The sequence below is a fragment of the Elephas maximus genome, chromosome 3 (genome assembly GCF_024166365.1).
Source record: "Elephas maximus indicus isolate mEleMax1 chromosome 3, mEleMax1 primary haplotype, whole genome shotgun sequence".
Classification (NCBI taxonomy): domain Eukaryota; kingdom Metazoa; phylum Chordata; class Mammalia; order Proboscidea; family Elephantidae; genus Elephas; species Elephas maximus.
This window is the reverse complement of record NC_064821.1, coordinates 211,331,813-211,347,310: the sequence shown is the minus strand read 5'-3', so window position 1 is coordinate 211,347,310 and position 15,498 is coordinate 211,331,813. Positions and strand designations below refer to the sequence as shown.

Sequence of the window (15,498 nt, the reverse complement as noted above, 5' to 3'; positions counted from 1 at the left end):
AAAGAATGTCCCTGGGATTTGGATCGGAATTGCATTAAATGTATAGATCGCTTTTGGTAGAATAGACATTTTTATGATGTTAAGTCTTCCTATCCATGAGCAAGGTATGTTCTTCCACTTATGTAAGTCTCTTTTGGTTTCTTGCAGAAGTGTACTGTAGTTTTCTTTGTATAAGTCTTTTACGTCTCTGCTAAGATTTATTCCTAAGTATTTTATCTTCTTGGGGGATACTGTAAATGGCATTGATTTGGTGATTTCCTTTTCGATGTTCTTTTTGTTGGTGTAGAGGAATCCAACTGATTTTTGTATGTTTATCTTGTATCCTGATACTCTGCTGAACTTTTCTATTAGTTTCAGTAGTTTTCTGGAGGATTCCTTAGGGTTTTCTGTGTATAAGATCATGTCATCTGCAAATAGAGATACTTTTACTTCTTCCTTGCCAATCTGGATGCCCTTTATTTATTTATTTAGCCTAACTGCTCTGGCTAGGACCTCCAGATCAATGTTGAGTAAGAGTGTTGATAAAGGGCATCCTTGCCTGGTTCCCGATCTCAATGGGAATGCTTTCAGGCTCTCTCCATTTAGGGTGATGTTGGTTGTTAGCTTTGTATAAATGCCCTTTATTATGTTGAGGAATTTTCCTTCTATTCCTGTTTTGCTGAGAGTTTTTATCATGAATGGGTGTTGAACTTTCTCAAATACCTTTTCTGCATCAATTGATAAAATCATGTGATTCTTGTCTTTTGTTTTATTTATGTGGTGGATCACATTAATTGTTTTTCTAATGTTGAACTATCCCTGCATACCTGGTATGAATCCCACTTGGTCATGGTGAATTATTTTTTTGATATGTTGTTGAATTCTATTGGCTAGAATTTTGTTGAGGATTTTTGCATCTACATTCATGAGGAATATAGGTCTATAATTTTCTTTTCTTGTGGTGTCTTTACCTGGTTTTGGTATCAGGGATATGGTGGCTTCATAGAATGAGTTTGATAGTATTTCGACCTTTTCTATGCTCTGAAATACCTTTAGTAGTAGTGGTGTTAACTCTTCTCTGAAAGTTTGGTAGAACTCTGCAGTGAAGCCCTCTGGACCAGGGCCTTTTTTTATTGGGAGCTTTTTGGTTACCTTTTCAATCTCTTCTTTTGTTATGGGTCTATTTAGTTGTTCTACCTCTGTGTTAGTTTAGGTAGGTAGTGTGTTTCTAGGAATTCTAGGTTTTCAAATTTGTTTGAGTATAGTTTTTCATAGTAATCTGATAGGATTCTTTTAATTTCATTTGGGTCTATTGTGATATTGCCCATCTCATTTCTTATTCAGGTTATCTGCATCCTCTCCTGTTTTTCTTTTGTCAGTTTGGCCAGTGGTTTATCAATTTTGTTGATTTTTTTCAAAAAACCAGCTTTTGGTCTTGTTAATTCTTTCAATTGTTTTTCTGTTCTCTATTTCATGTAGTTCAATTCGAATTTTTGTTATTTGTTTTCTTCTGGTTCCTGTGGGTTTCTTTTGTTGCTCTCTTTCTATTTGTTCAAGTTGTAGGGATAATTTTTTGATTTTGGCCCTTTCTTCTTTTTGGATGTGTGCATTTATTGATATAGATTGGCCTCTGAGCACTGCTTTTGCTGTGTCCCCAAGGTTCTGATAGGAAGTGTTTTCATTCTCATTGGATTCTCTGAATTTCTTTGTTCCATCCTTAATGTCTTCTATAATCCAGTCTTTTATGAGCATTGTATTGTTCAGTTTCCAAGTGTTTGTTTTCTTTTCCCTGCTTTTTCTGTTATAGATTTCTGCTTATATGGCCTTATGGTCAGAGAAGATGCTTTGCAATATTTCAGTGTTTTGGATTCTGCGAAGGCTTGCTTTATGAGGTAGTATGTGGTCTATTCTAGAGAATGTTGCAAGTGCACTAGAAAAGAAAGTATACTTGGTTGCCGTTGGTTGGAGTGTTCTGTATATGTCTATGAGGTCAAGTTGGTTTATTATGGCATTTAGATCTTCTGTGTCTTTATTGAGCTTCTTTCTGGATGTCCTGTCCTTCACTGAAAGTGGTGTGTTGAAGTCTCCTACTATTATTGTGGAGATGTCTATCTCATTTCTCGATGCTGATAGAGTTTGTTTTGTGTATCTTGCAGCCCTGTCATTGGGTGCATAAATATTTAATATGGTTATATCTTCTTGGTGTATTGTCCCTTTAATCATTATACAGTGTCCTTCCTTATCCTTTCTGATGGATTTAACTTTAAAGTCTATTTTGTCAGAAATTAATATTGCCACTCCTGCTCTTTTTTGATTGTTGTTTGCTTGATATATTTTTTTCCATTCGCTGAGTTTTTGTTTGTGTCTCTAAGTCTAAGGTGTGTCTCTTGTAGGCAGCATATAGACGGATTTGTTTTTTAATCCATTCTGCCACTCTCTGTCTCTTTATTGGTGCACTGAGTGCATTTACATTCAGGGTAATTATGGATAGGCATGAATTTAGTGCCGTCATTTTGATGTCTTTTTTTGTGTGTGTTGTTGACAGTTTCTTTTTCCACTTGATTTTATGTGCTGAGTAGATTTTCTTTATATATTGTCCTTTCCTTATATTTGTTGTTGTTGATTTTGTTTCTGCTGAGTCTGTATTTTTCCCTTGTATTTTATTTTGATGAGTAGGATAGTTTGTCTCCTTTATGGTTATCTTATTATTTCCCCGTATTTTTCTAAATTTAAAACTAACTTTTATTTCTTTGTATCGCCGTATCTTCCTCTCCGTATGGAAGGTATATGATTACATTTCTTAGTCTCTCATTATTATTTAATGTTGTCTTCTTTTATTTAATAACATCAGTTACCCTGTTTTGGGCTTTTTTTTTTTTTTTTAATCTTGCTTTGTTTTTTTGGATTTCCCTGTCTGGGTTGACTTCTGGTTGCTATGTCCAGTGTTCTAGTCTTGGGTTAATACCTGATATTATTGATTTTCTAACCAAAGAACTCCCTTTAGTATTTCTTGTAGTTTTGGTTTGGTTTTTACGAATTCCCTCAACTTGTGTTTATCTGGAAATGTCTTAATTTCACCTTCATATTTAATCTTGCCTGCAAGGTTTCTGCCAAGTAGTCCGAGATTATTCTTATTGGCTCTCCTTTGTAGGTGACTTTTTGTTTATCCCTTGCTGCTCGTATAATTCTCTCTTTATCTTTGGCTTTGGCAAGTTTGATTATAATATGTCTTGGTGACTTTTTTTTAACATCGACCTTATGTGGAGTTCGATGAGCATCTTGGATAGATAGCTTCTCATCTTTCACAATATCAGGGGAGTTTTCTGCCAACAAATCTTCAACAATTTTGTCTGTATTTTCTGTTATCCCTCCCTGTTCTGATACTCCAATCACTTGTAGGTTATTTCTCTTGATAGAGTCCCACATGATTCTTAAGGTTTCTTCATTTTTTTTAATTCTTTTATCTGATTTTTCTCCAAATATTTTAGCGCCAAGTGATTTATTTATCTTTGAGTTCAGAAATTCTAGCTTCTACTTGCTCAATTCTGCTCCTCTGACTTTCTATTGAGTTGTCTGATTCTGTAATTTCATTGTTAATCTTCTGAATTTCTGATTGCTGTCTGTCTATGGATTTTTCCAGCTTATTAAACTTTTCATTATGTTCCTGAATAATCTTTCTAATTTCTTCAGTTGCTTTATCTGTGTGTTCCTTGGCTTGTTCTGTGTATTGCCTCATTTCCTTCCTGATGTTGTGAAGGGTTCTGTGTATTCATGTTTTGTATTCCGCCTCTGGTAATTCCAGAAATGCACTTTCATCTAGAAGATCCCTGGATTCTTTGTTCTGAGAGCCTGTTGAGGTGATCATGGTCTGTTTCTTTATGTGACTTGATATTGACTGTTGTCTCCGAGCCATCTATAAGATATTGTCTTAGTTTATGCTTACTTACTGTGTCATAGCTGCTTGCTTTGTTTTGTTTTGGTATACCCCTATGGGTTGGTTGAGTGAGCTAGCTTGATTATTTTCTCCTTTGGAGCTCTGGTGTCCTGTCCCCAGCTGGCTAGAGCTGTTATCAGGTATATCAGTCTAGGAGTCCACTCAGTTTTCTTGTATGAATTCAGCTCAGGTCTTCAGGTAGCTGATCATCAAGTGTGTGGTACAGGCTCTGTCCTACAGTCTTAGAGGGGCAGGGGTAATTGGTGTATATACCGGTATCTGATTGCAGCAGGGGGTTATGCTCTGAACAAGGCAGGGGGCTGAGAACCAACCCCCAAGTGTCTCTGAGGAAAATGCATCTCTTTTCCCTAGAGTGTGCTGGTGGGTGGGTTCTGCAGAGGGACCATGGGCACCCAAAGTGGGTTGTAGGGACTGGGAGGTACCAGTTATCTTTGGACCCCTGTCGTGGGTGGCTGGGTGACCCGAGTGGAGCTACCAGTCCTTAGGTCCCTGCTGTGGGTAGGCGAGGACCTTGTTTAGTAGGCAAAGCAATGGCAAACATCAAACACCCACCTCTCCACCGCACAGCCAAAATGGTTGGAGTTTGCCAACAAGGGCCTATTGTCCTGAAATAGGCCCACACAGGTCCATGCAGACGGGAAAGGTGCTCAAGGTCCATGGATCATTTCTGTCTGGACAGGAGCTACTTCTGTCCTGAGCTCCCCCAGTTAATGGAGCTAGCAAATTATCCTTTCCCCCCCAGTTGCAAGTTTTTTCCTTCCCCATGGCTGGGAGGATGGATGGCTGTAGGTGCTCACCAGGGTCTATCTCAGGTTCAGGGATTCAGCTGCTGAAGCCGGCTTGGGGGTGGGGGGGCACGGTAAAATATTTACTTAGCTTTTGCCGAGAGCGTCGTTCTCCTCTGGTTCCAGAGGTGTGAGTAGGCTGTGTGGCTGGCTGCTTCTCCCTGAGGAAACTGCAGCCAAACGCTAGTACCAGCCCACCGCCACCGCTGCGGCCACTCGGGGAATGGTGCCTGAGGGCTTCCTGCGATTCAGGTCCGGTAACTCTTCGCCACTTCTGAACTGTCTCTTCCTCCCCCTGCCCCTCAGTTCATTGTCTAAGCTTACCTTTGATGCTCAGGGCTCCCAACTTGTCACAAACATACTTGTTTCACTTGTTTTTTCGGGTCTTTGTTTTAAAGAGGGCTCACTGGAAGCGTCTGTCTATTCTGTGATCTTGGCTCTGCCTCTTGCCTTCAGTTTTGAAAAATATTTTTAGTAGGTATAGAATTCTAGGGGAAATTTTTTTTTCTTTTAATATTTTAAAGATGTAATTCTAATGTCTTCTTGCATTCATAGTTTCTGATGAGAAGGCTATAGTTATTCTCATCACTGTACCGCTTACTTGTTTTTTCCTGTACGTTTATGATTTTATTTTTATCGCTGCTATTCAGATATTTGAGGAGCCCTGGTGGCGGGTCAGCAGTTCAAAAGTACCCGTCACTCCTAGGGAAAAAGGTGTGGCAGCCTGCTTTCATAAAGATTAAAGCAGCTGTTGCTGCCTGTAAATTCCTACTCCTAGCGCCTCTATAGGACAGAGTAGAACTGCCCCATGGGGTTTCCAAGTAGACTGCCGTATCTTTCTCCTGCAAAGTGTCCAGTGAGTGAACTGCTGGTGGGTTCACTCACTTGGTACACAGCCATGTGCTTAACCACCATGCCACCAGGCCTCCATAAGCCTCAGAAACCCTATGGAGAAGTTCTCCCCTGTCTTAAAGGCTTGGTAAGAGCTGGAATTGACTTGATGGCAGTGGATATGGGTTTATTCAACAATTTAACTGTGGTATACTTTAATGGGGTTTTCTTCGTGTGCTTGGGATTCTTTGAGCTTCTTGGACCTATGAATTTATAGTTTTTATGAAATTTGAAAAAAATTAGCCATTATTTCTTCAGATATCATCCTTTTTATCTCCTCATTGAGGTTATATTTTCTTTTATGTCCTTAAGTATTTGAGCATATTTATAATAGCTGTTTTATTTTCCTTGTCTGTGAATCACAATGTTTCTAGTGAGATCCTACTGACTACTTTTATTTTCCTGATAATGTGTCACATTCTCCTTTTTTTGTTTATCTAGTGATTTTTGTTTGAATCATGGATATTGGGTACTGAATTTTTACTTCATTGGGTACTGAATTTTATGGTATTCTGTGTTGGATGTGCAGCTCATATTGATTTCTTAAAATTATTATTTTTAGGTTTTTTGGGTCAAACTGAGTTTGGACTCTTTCGGTGTCTCTACCAAATGTCCTTGTATTCAGCAGGGCCTCTCTATTCTAGGTGGTGGGAACTTCAATGAGTCCCAGCCCTGTGTGAGTTGTAGGAATTGTTTGGTCCAGAGCTCCCTAGAAATTGTTTTTACCCAGTCATGTGGACTTTTACCGTATGCATGTATGTATTCAGAGACCCAAGGGAATCCTGATGCAAATTTCAGGGCTTATTCTCTCCTCATAGCTTTCTTTTATCTGGTACATTGTTCTGTCTTGACCTCCTTGAACTCCAGCGTTTGTCTCCTCAACTAAGCAAGACAGCTGGAATCTCTCTGGATTTTTCCTTCTTGCAGTATACTCCACAGAAATTGCTTCTAGGTAGAAAGTGAGTTAATTGTATGGCCTACCTTGCTTGTTTACCCTTCCTCAGATATCATAGTCTTGTAAAATCTGTTGTTTTACGTCTGAAAACAGTTGTTTCATATATTCTTTCCAATTTTCCTGTAGTTTTTTTTTTTTTTTTTTTTTTCAGCAGAAAGGTATGCCTGAATCTTTTACTCTCATAGTGAGAAGCTGTAAGAACAGCTTGGGGACCTCCTCTAACTTCACAAAGGGGAAGGAGAATCAAGATTAACAGCCCAAGACTGATTCCTATGAGGTGGAGGTCAGACATGGCCCCTCTCTCCACCATCTTTACCAACTCTGACACCAACTGTCCTTCCCACAGCACTGTCTACTTCTCTGCTGGGTTTGACAATTCATTGCAATGGCCACACAGAATTCACAGATCATACTCACGATTAAGGGGTTTATTAGGGAATAATAGGTTGCAATTTAGGCTCAGGAACACTCAAGGATACAGTTCTTCCATCAGGACATCCTTTTCTCAGCCATGCTCACAGGCACGTGTCTCCTTGGCCCTAGGCCTCTACCCAAAGTCACTCAGCTTTCTCTCTCCGTGGGCTGGGAAGCTCACCGCGCCATCTCCTGCTGCTGGTCTCTCCTTCCTTGGTGGCGGTGGGCTCGTCTCTTTCCCACCTCTAAGGTAGCTCATTTCAAGCCCAGCAGGAGGTCAAAACTGGTGGACCACAATTACCCTGTCACACAGTCTTGCCCAGTCACCTGGGTGGGAGATGCAAGACCATGGCTAGAAAGGTCACACAAAAAGAAATCTATTACATTTCAGAAGCAGACATTACTGAACCCCTTTGCTTAATGGAAAATTCTTAGTGGACTTTTATGGCTCAGAGTCTTTTTAGTATCTTCTTCATTTGTTTGAGTCATAAGAGCAGGTAGCTTTTTCACCCATGAAAAACTCAAATTTCTATGTTCTCTTCAGTACCTTTTATTTCTGCTTACAAAATGATAAATTTCTTGAGTGAACTTTTTTAAGTGTCTTGCCTTAAGTATAAAGGAACATTTCCTGAAAAATGAACATTCTGGCTCTTTTCCAACATCTTGTTTCAGCAGGCTCTTAGTCGGCCTCACAACTTATCACATATGGCAGGTTACAAAGTATGCAATTGGTGCATACCACGAATCTCTATCTTTATAAGTTGCAGTATTTGTTTCCTTGCCACCTGCCTGCTAAACCAGGTTTTTGTTATGGCAGCTCTTTTCTTCAATGCATCACTTTTTGTATTCATATGTAGTAATAACTAGAGTGAAACATAATTTTGCTTAGGATCAGACAAGAATTAAAATGCAAATTTCAGAGAATAAATATAATACCATTACACCATGTTCTGTAGGATCGCTATGAGTCGGAATTGACTCGAGGGCACTGGGTGGGTTTTGGGTACACCATGTTACCTAGGTCCATTGTCAGCACAGCGATTTTCCTATGAGAACATTGCCATTTCTTTAGTTTATATGCGCATCTAAATTATAAAAGCGTGCTGTTTCATCTAATTAGGAAATGGGACAAAACCAAGCCATGAACCGCATTAGCAGTTGCCAAAAAAAGTAATCTGGAACACTGTGTACACTGAAACAACAGTAACGCAGAAAAAAAATCAACAAAAAGTTAGTGTAAAAATGTATATAGCAAAATTTAAAACAGACTTAGGAAATCAGATGTCCTTCAGTTAATGCATTTTTTTGTTTGGAATTTGGTGGGACTTGGGGAGTTTTGAAGTAAATGTTCTTTCTCTTTGGCAAGGATTGTGGAATATTTTATTTCTGAAGGCAATCAGTGATAAATGGGGATAGTTTCATCTTTTTTTCCTATAAGTTTTCCATGAACATCATTTTCTTTTTACTTCTAACATTTCTGAATAACACAGTTTTCATGTCCAAAATCATCAGGTACTAGGCACAGCATTTGGTACTAGGCAAAGTGTTAAGTAAATAATAGAAAACATAAAAGTTATTGACACTGTGGTAACAGACTCTATCTTGGTCATCAATATATTCTCAGAACCTAGCAAAATACCTGAAATATTTAATATTTGTGGAAGGAAGTGAGAGAAGGAATAGAGGCAGAAAGAAGAAAAGGAAGAGGAAAGGAAGAGAGAAAAGAAAGAATTACTCCAAAGATAAGAAAATTTTAGTATAGAGTGGTTCTTTCACTGAGAAATTTCCAAGGAGCGTCTGGTGGATTTGAACTGCTGACCTTTTGGTTAGCAGCCGTAGCTCTTAACCACTATGCCACCAGGGTTTTCTTATTGGTGTAAATGATGTAATAATAGTATCTATCTCATAGGATTGTTGTTTTGAGTCCTAAATGGGGCTGGCACATAATCAGTGCTCAATAAATGTTTCCTATTATTATTTTTATCTGCGTCCTTAGTTTCCCAGAAGAGTACTTTTAAACGACACTGCTTTTGAAATTTCTCCTGGCACTTAGTGTAGGTCTTGTGTCTCCCAGCAGGAGTCCATTGATTATTTAAGCTACCTAATTTTTTAATGATGCCAGGAGCCTTAGTGGCTAAGTGGTTAAGCATTCCGCTGCTAACCAAAAGGTTGGCTGTTCAAATCGACCAGCCGCTCCTTGGAAACCCTGTGGGACAGTTCTGCTCTGTCCTGTAGGGTTGCTATGAGTTGGAATTGACTCAACAGCAGTGAGCTTAATAGTTCCTAAGGAGCCCTGGTAACACAGTGGTTAAACCTTAACTGAAAGGTTGAGGTTTGAACCCACCAGCCACCCCTCAGGAGAAAGACGTGGCAATTGCTTCTGTAAAGATTACTGCCTTGGAAACTCCATGGGGGTAGTCCTGTAGGAGCTTTATGAGTTGGAATCAACTCGACAGCAAGGAGTTTTAATGGTACCTGGGTAAAAACCTTATGAATAGCAGTGGAGCATTGATATAGTGTCAGAAGATGAGCCCCTCAGGTTGGAAGGCACTCAAATATGACTAGGGAAGAACTGTCTCTTCAAAGTAGAGTCGACCTTAATATTGTGGATGGGGTAGAGCTTTCAGTACCTTCATTTACTGATGTGGCATGACTCAAAATGAGAAGAAACAGCTGCAAACATCCATTCATAATTGGAACCTGGAATGTATGAAGTATGAATCTAGGAAAATTAGAAGTTGTCAAAAGTGAAATGGAACACATAAAGATGGATATCCTAGACATTAGTGAGCTGATATGGACTGATATCGGCCGTTTTGAATCAGACAGTCCTGTGGTCTGCTATACTGGGAATGACAGATTGAAGAGGAATGGTGTCTCATTCATTGTCAAAAAGAGTATTTCAAGATCTATCCTGATCTTGTTAGCAATAGAATAATATCCATACGTCTGCAAGGAAGACCATTTAATATGACCATTATTCAAATTTACACACCAACCACTAATGCCAAAGGAGAGGAAATTGAAGATTTTTTACCAACTTCTGCAGTCTGAAATTGATCAGACTACAATCAAGGCATACTGATAATTACTAGTGATTGGAATATGAAACTTGGAAACAAAGAAGAAGAATCAGTAGTTGGAAAATATGGCCTTGGTGACAGAAACAACCCTGGAGATCACATGATAGAATTTTTCAACACCAATGACTTCTTCATTGCAAATACCTTTTTCAACAACATAAACAGTGACTATACATATTTTTTATACATATGGGTCTAACTGAATGGAAAACACAGGAATCAAATTGACTACACCTGTGGAAAGAGATGATCGAAAAGCTCAATATCATCAGTCAGAACAAGGCTAGGGGCTAACTGCGGAATAGACCATCAATTGCTCATATGAAAGTTCAAGTTGAAGCTGAAGAAATTTAGAACAAGTCCACGAGAGCCAAAAAATGACCTTGAGTATATCCCCCTTGAACTTAGAGACCATCTCAAAAATAGATTTGACGCATTGAACACTAATGACCAAACACCCGATGAGTTGTGGGGTGACATCAAGGACATCATCCATGAAGAAAGCTGAGGTCATTAAAAAGATGGGAAAGAAAGACCAAATGGATGTCAGAAGAGATTCTGAAACTTGCTCTTGAACGTAGAGCAGCTAAAGCAAATGAAAGAGATGACAAGGTAAAAGAGCTGAACAGGATATTTCAAAGGGCTGCTCAAGAAGACCAAGTAAAATAGTATAATGAAATGTGCAAAGACTTGGAGTTAGAAAACCAAAGGGAAAGAACATGGTTAATATTTCTCAAGCTGAAAGAACCGAAGAAAAAATTCAAGCCTCGAGTTGCAATAGTGAAAACTTCAATGAGCAAAATTCTGATGTTGGAGATGATGAAAGGAATACACAGAGTCATCATACCAAAAAGAAATGGTTGCTTCCTGAAAAAAGGAGATGGGGGGGAGCAGTGGGGGGGGGGGCAGTGGATAAAAATATTTAGAGATTTTTTTTTTCAGGCTGAAAATACCTTGTTTCTACTGTCATAGATAGTGTAGGATTCTAGGTTACAAATTATTTTTCCCCCAGATTTTTGAAGACATTGATCTAGTGCTACTGCTGGGAAGACTGTTACTGTAATGATTCCCAGTCCTTGTATTGAGGTGTTTGTGACTTTCTTTGTTATGAAATCTTATACTGATGTGCCATGTTGTATGTGTATGTTTTTTCAATAGGACCTCCTGTCCTCCAGGATGTTTTCTCTTTGTCTTTCTGGAATATCAGCTCTAGTTTTTACAGCTTGTTTTCCTTTCCTGTTATCTACTTCTTTTTCTTTTGTTTTCTGCAAGAGTTCCTCAGCATTGTCTTCTAAATATTCTTATGTTTTCATTTGTGTTGTCTTATTTTTTTAAAAAAAAATTTTTCCTGACTATTTGTTTTATGTGGCATTCTATTCTTGTTTCTTGAATGCAACGAGTTTGCCTTTCTTTCTTAGGGCATTGATAAGAATAATAAAGTTTTCTTCTGTATTTTGCATTACAAAATAGTGCGTGTAGTTTTCTTCATGTTCTGTTTTATTTTGGCCTCATATTAGAGGATATCTTTAGCTGTTCATTTATATTTCAAGGTGAAATAGTGACAGGTGAGTGGAAGCTCTCTGTGGGTGTGCTTGATATATTGAGTGGTAGACTTCACAGCAGGGTGATTTATTGGGCTGTTCCTATTGGATTCCTCTTAATGTCAATATCTGTGTTTTTCTCTTGGAATAGTTAATTTTCCTAGATAGGATTCTTGCAGTCTCTGCCTTGTGGATAATAGCCTGCCAGCCAGTACTTTCTTGAAGCTAAATTAGGAAATGGAATTGGGAGGGAGGGGCGTGTCATGCCATTCAGTATGTGGAATTTCACTTAATCATCCTCTTTCAATATCTGAGCCACCAAACTGGGCCAAGCATCCTTGAGTTCAGAGTTTCTCTATTTTAGTCTTTATAGAAGATAAACCTGTACTCTAATGGTGGGATGGATCAGGGATAGCTCCCACCCAGCGCTCCTGTTTTCATCCTCAACTGTCTACCACCTCTTTCACTGTTTTCAGAGCTATTGGTTCTCGAGCTCAGGGCCTGAGTCTGAGATGCTGTGATGTATAATATCTAGCTTCTGGGCTCCTCCAACTGTTGTCTTTCTCAGATACGGTTTTTCTTTTTCTCTGCTCTATTAAGTCATCCTTTTAGGCTTCCAGTTCCAACATTTTTTCTGTAGCATTCTCTCATTCTCTTTGACCTTGTTAGTTTGTCTTTTTTTTTAAAAAGTCATTTTACTGTGAGGAGCAATATATTTGTTAAAAGGATGGATTCTAGAACCAGATTGCCTGTATGACCTTGGGGAAGTTATTTAACCTCTCTCTGTCTTAGTTTCTTCATCTTCAAGAAATAATTGTTAGGCTATTTTTGTTATTAAGTGATTTAATAATACAAACTGTTTATAACAGAAGCTGGCTTAATGAATATCAACAAACAAACCAAAAAAACCCATTCCAGGTGAGTTGATTCTGACTCACAGCAACCCTATAGGACAGAGTAGAACTGCCCTGTAGGGTTTCCAAGGCTGAAATCTTTATGGAAGCAGACTGCCACATCTTTGTCCTGTGGAACAGTTTGTGGGTTCGTACTGTCAATCTTTCAGTTAGCAGCAGAGCATTGTAACCACCACACCACCAGGGCTCCTTTAATAAATATTAGCCATCATTATTTGAGAGTGATGTCAAGTAGAAGGTAAATCAAGTAACCATGTGTAACTGGAATACCAAAGAAATGCCCTTAATGCGTGAATCACTGGGTAAATACTATCCATTTCATCTAATGAAGAATGCAGAGGACAAATGCAGTGTGTCTGACCTGTTACATAAAATGACTAGATTCTTACATTATTTTATGACTGAAAGAAGCCTTGGAGGTCAAGCTTCCAGCTCTTTATTTTACAAATGAGAAAAACAGACCCAGAGAGTTAAGTGACCTGCTTAGAGCCTAGAATCCAGGTCTCATAATTCCTAGTTCTGTTTTCTTTCCATTAAAGCATATTTCCTTTTCTGAGGAATAGTGAATGCTGTGAGACTTGCACGATTATTTTTGGTAATGGTACTATGTGAAATCCAAGTTTCTTCTTTTTATTTTTTTTACCTCAAATGCTCAGAGCTGGAAAATAATAATCTTTGGTATATGACACACTCTCATCTTTGGTCTGTATTTGTTTATTTGTTCTTAAAATGCAATCCATAAAAATTTTAAAGCACCCATATTATGTGGAGGGCAGTGAGGAAAATTAAAATACACAATTGGTATTTATACATTATAAGAAAATAAACTCATATATTTATCAGTATTTTGGTGATACAGCTATTTGTTTTTTTCTCATTTGAATCGAAAGTTATCTTATAAAAAAGTGAATTTGCAACTCTCCTCTTCATCACAAAAAAATTCACAAGTTTGGGGTAGTCGTGGATAAGAAAACAAAGTAAGACCAAGAGGAACAAGGAGCAGAAATATGCATGCTTTGCATTTAGCTATGAGACATATGTCTCTAAAATGTGTTAGTTTTCTCCAAATCGTTTAATGTTGGTTTTGTTCATGCTGCAGGTCTGAGAACCATTGGAGTCATTACCAAGCTGGATCTTATGGATGAAGGAACAGATGCCAGGGATGTGTTAGAGAACAAGCTGCTGCCTCTTCGCAGGGGTAACGTACTGGCGGTCTACACGACTTCACTGGATGACACGGCAGGGAAATGATTGGGAAGCCAGTGGGAGACTTAGTTTTAATGTCTTCCAGTTGCAAGGAATGGGATTATGATTAGTTATGGTTTTTACGGAATGGCAGAAGACAGCAATGTTCCCAAATGATATGTTAAAAATTATCCAAGTGGAGAACTATTCCTTAAAATAACAGGACTAAAAAACAGGAATAGGAGGGGGTTTTAAGGGAGGGTATAAATATTCATCATAGTCTGCATAAATATATACTACTCTGTTTGAAGTCTGATTTGTTTGCCTGCTATATGGCAAAAGAGCCAAGATACATACTCTATTAAAAAGCACAAAGTTGTTAAGGGCAAGAGACATTATCATGTTGATGCTAAAAAAATTATCATTATTAGCCAAACCAGAGGCCTTCGTCACATACTGCTGTCTCAAAGGGAATTTTGTAAAGGAACTCATCCTTCAGACCTTAAAAATAATCTTGCTTTTCATATTCAGCCTATTTGAAAGCCTTGAATGCTTCTCATGAATAAGTAACCAAAAGTGTCCCCAATTCCATAGGTTTGTGTTTTGTTTCAGGTTACGTGGGGGTGGTAAACAGAAGCCAGAAGGACATAGATGGGAAGAAGGACATTAAGGCCGCCATGTTGGCAGAAAGGAAATTTTTTCTTTCCCACCCGGCTTACAGACATATTGCTGATCGAATGGGCACCCCATACCTGCAGAAGGTTCTTAATCAGGTAAAAATCAAGGTGTTTGTACTTAGTGTTCTTTCAAGCAACAAGAACAGTTATGAAATATGTAAGTGACTACTGGGTTTCATATTTCTTTTTTTTAAATCATTTTTTCCAAAACAAGACATTCAGCTTAAGTATAAGAATTAGTAAGAATGCATATTTGGATCCATTTCATTACAATTCTCAGTAAATAGAATTCAACTTAATATTATTGAAAAACCAGTGTTCAAAGCAGGAACACATTTATTTAGGAACAGTGAACCAAGGCATAAGATTTAGCACACTACTCACAATTTTTAATTATCTTAAGTTAAAGTTGTGTGCCTCTGAAAAGTTGATCTCATGGGATCTTTTTTTGAAACACCAATTTGTAGAGTTATGATAGATTTTTTTGTTAACATTTTTTAAAATTGTGCTTTAAGTGAAAGTTTACAGCTCAAGATAGTGTCTCATAGAAAAATTTATGTACGCGTTGTTATGTGACCCTACTTGCTTAGTTGCTGTCCCTATAATGTGACAGCACGCTCCTCCTTTCCACCCCGGATTTCCTGTGTCCATTCAACCAGCTACTGTCCATTTCTGCCTTCTCATCTAGCCTTTGGCCAGGAGCTGCCCATTTAATCTCATGAATCTACTTGAATTAAGAAGCACACTTTTTTCAGTATCATTTTATGTCTTATAGTCTAGTGTAATCTTTGTCTGAAGAGTTGGCTTTGGGAATGGTTTAATTCTGGGTTAACAGAGAGTCCAGGGGCCGTGTCTTCTGGGGTTCCAGTCTCAGTCAGACCATTAATTTGGGTCTTTTTACAAGACTTTGAGTTCTGCATCCCACTTTTTTCCTGCTCTGTCAGGGACTCTGTGTTGTATTCCCTGTCAGGGTAGTCATTGGTGGTAGCCGTCCACCATCTAGTTTTTCTGGTCTCAGGCTGATGGAGTCTCTGGTTTATGTGGCCCTTTCGATCTCTTGAGCTCATATTTTCATTATGCCTTCAGTGTTCTTCATTCTCCCTTGCTCCAGGTGGGTTG

At 38.5% G+C, this 15,498-nt stretch overlaps 1 protein-coding gene across 8 annotated transcripts in view; it reads left to right on the top strand.

Annotated features, from left to right (window-relative positions):
* The window catches only part of DNM3 (dynamin 3), a 735,481-nt gene that overhangs the window by 219,981 nt on the left and 500,002 nt on the right, over nucleotides 1-15,498 (top strand). For all 8 annotated transcript variants that reach the window (XR_007516879.1, XM_049881209.1, XM_049881210.1 and 5 more), the window contains exons 5-6: nucleotides 13,617-13,715; nucleotides 14,315-14,475. Coding sequence is in view for 7 of the 8 variants with exons in the window: in XM_049881209.1 (XP_049737166.1) it covers nucleotides 13,617-13,715; nucleotides 14,315-14,475 (260 nt within the window). In the remaining variant the exon portion in view is untranslated. The remainder of the gene's footprint in view (nucleotides 1-13,616; nucleotides 13,716-14,314; nucleotides 14,476-15,498) is intronic.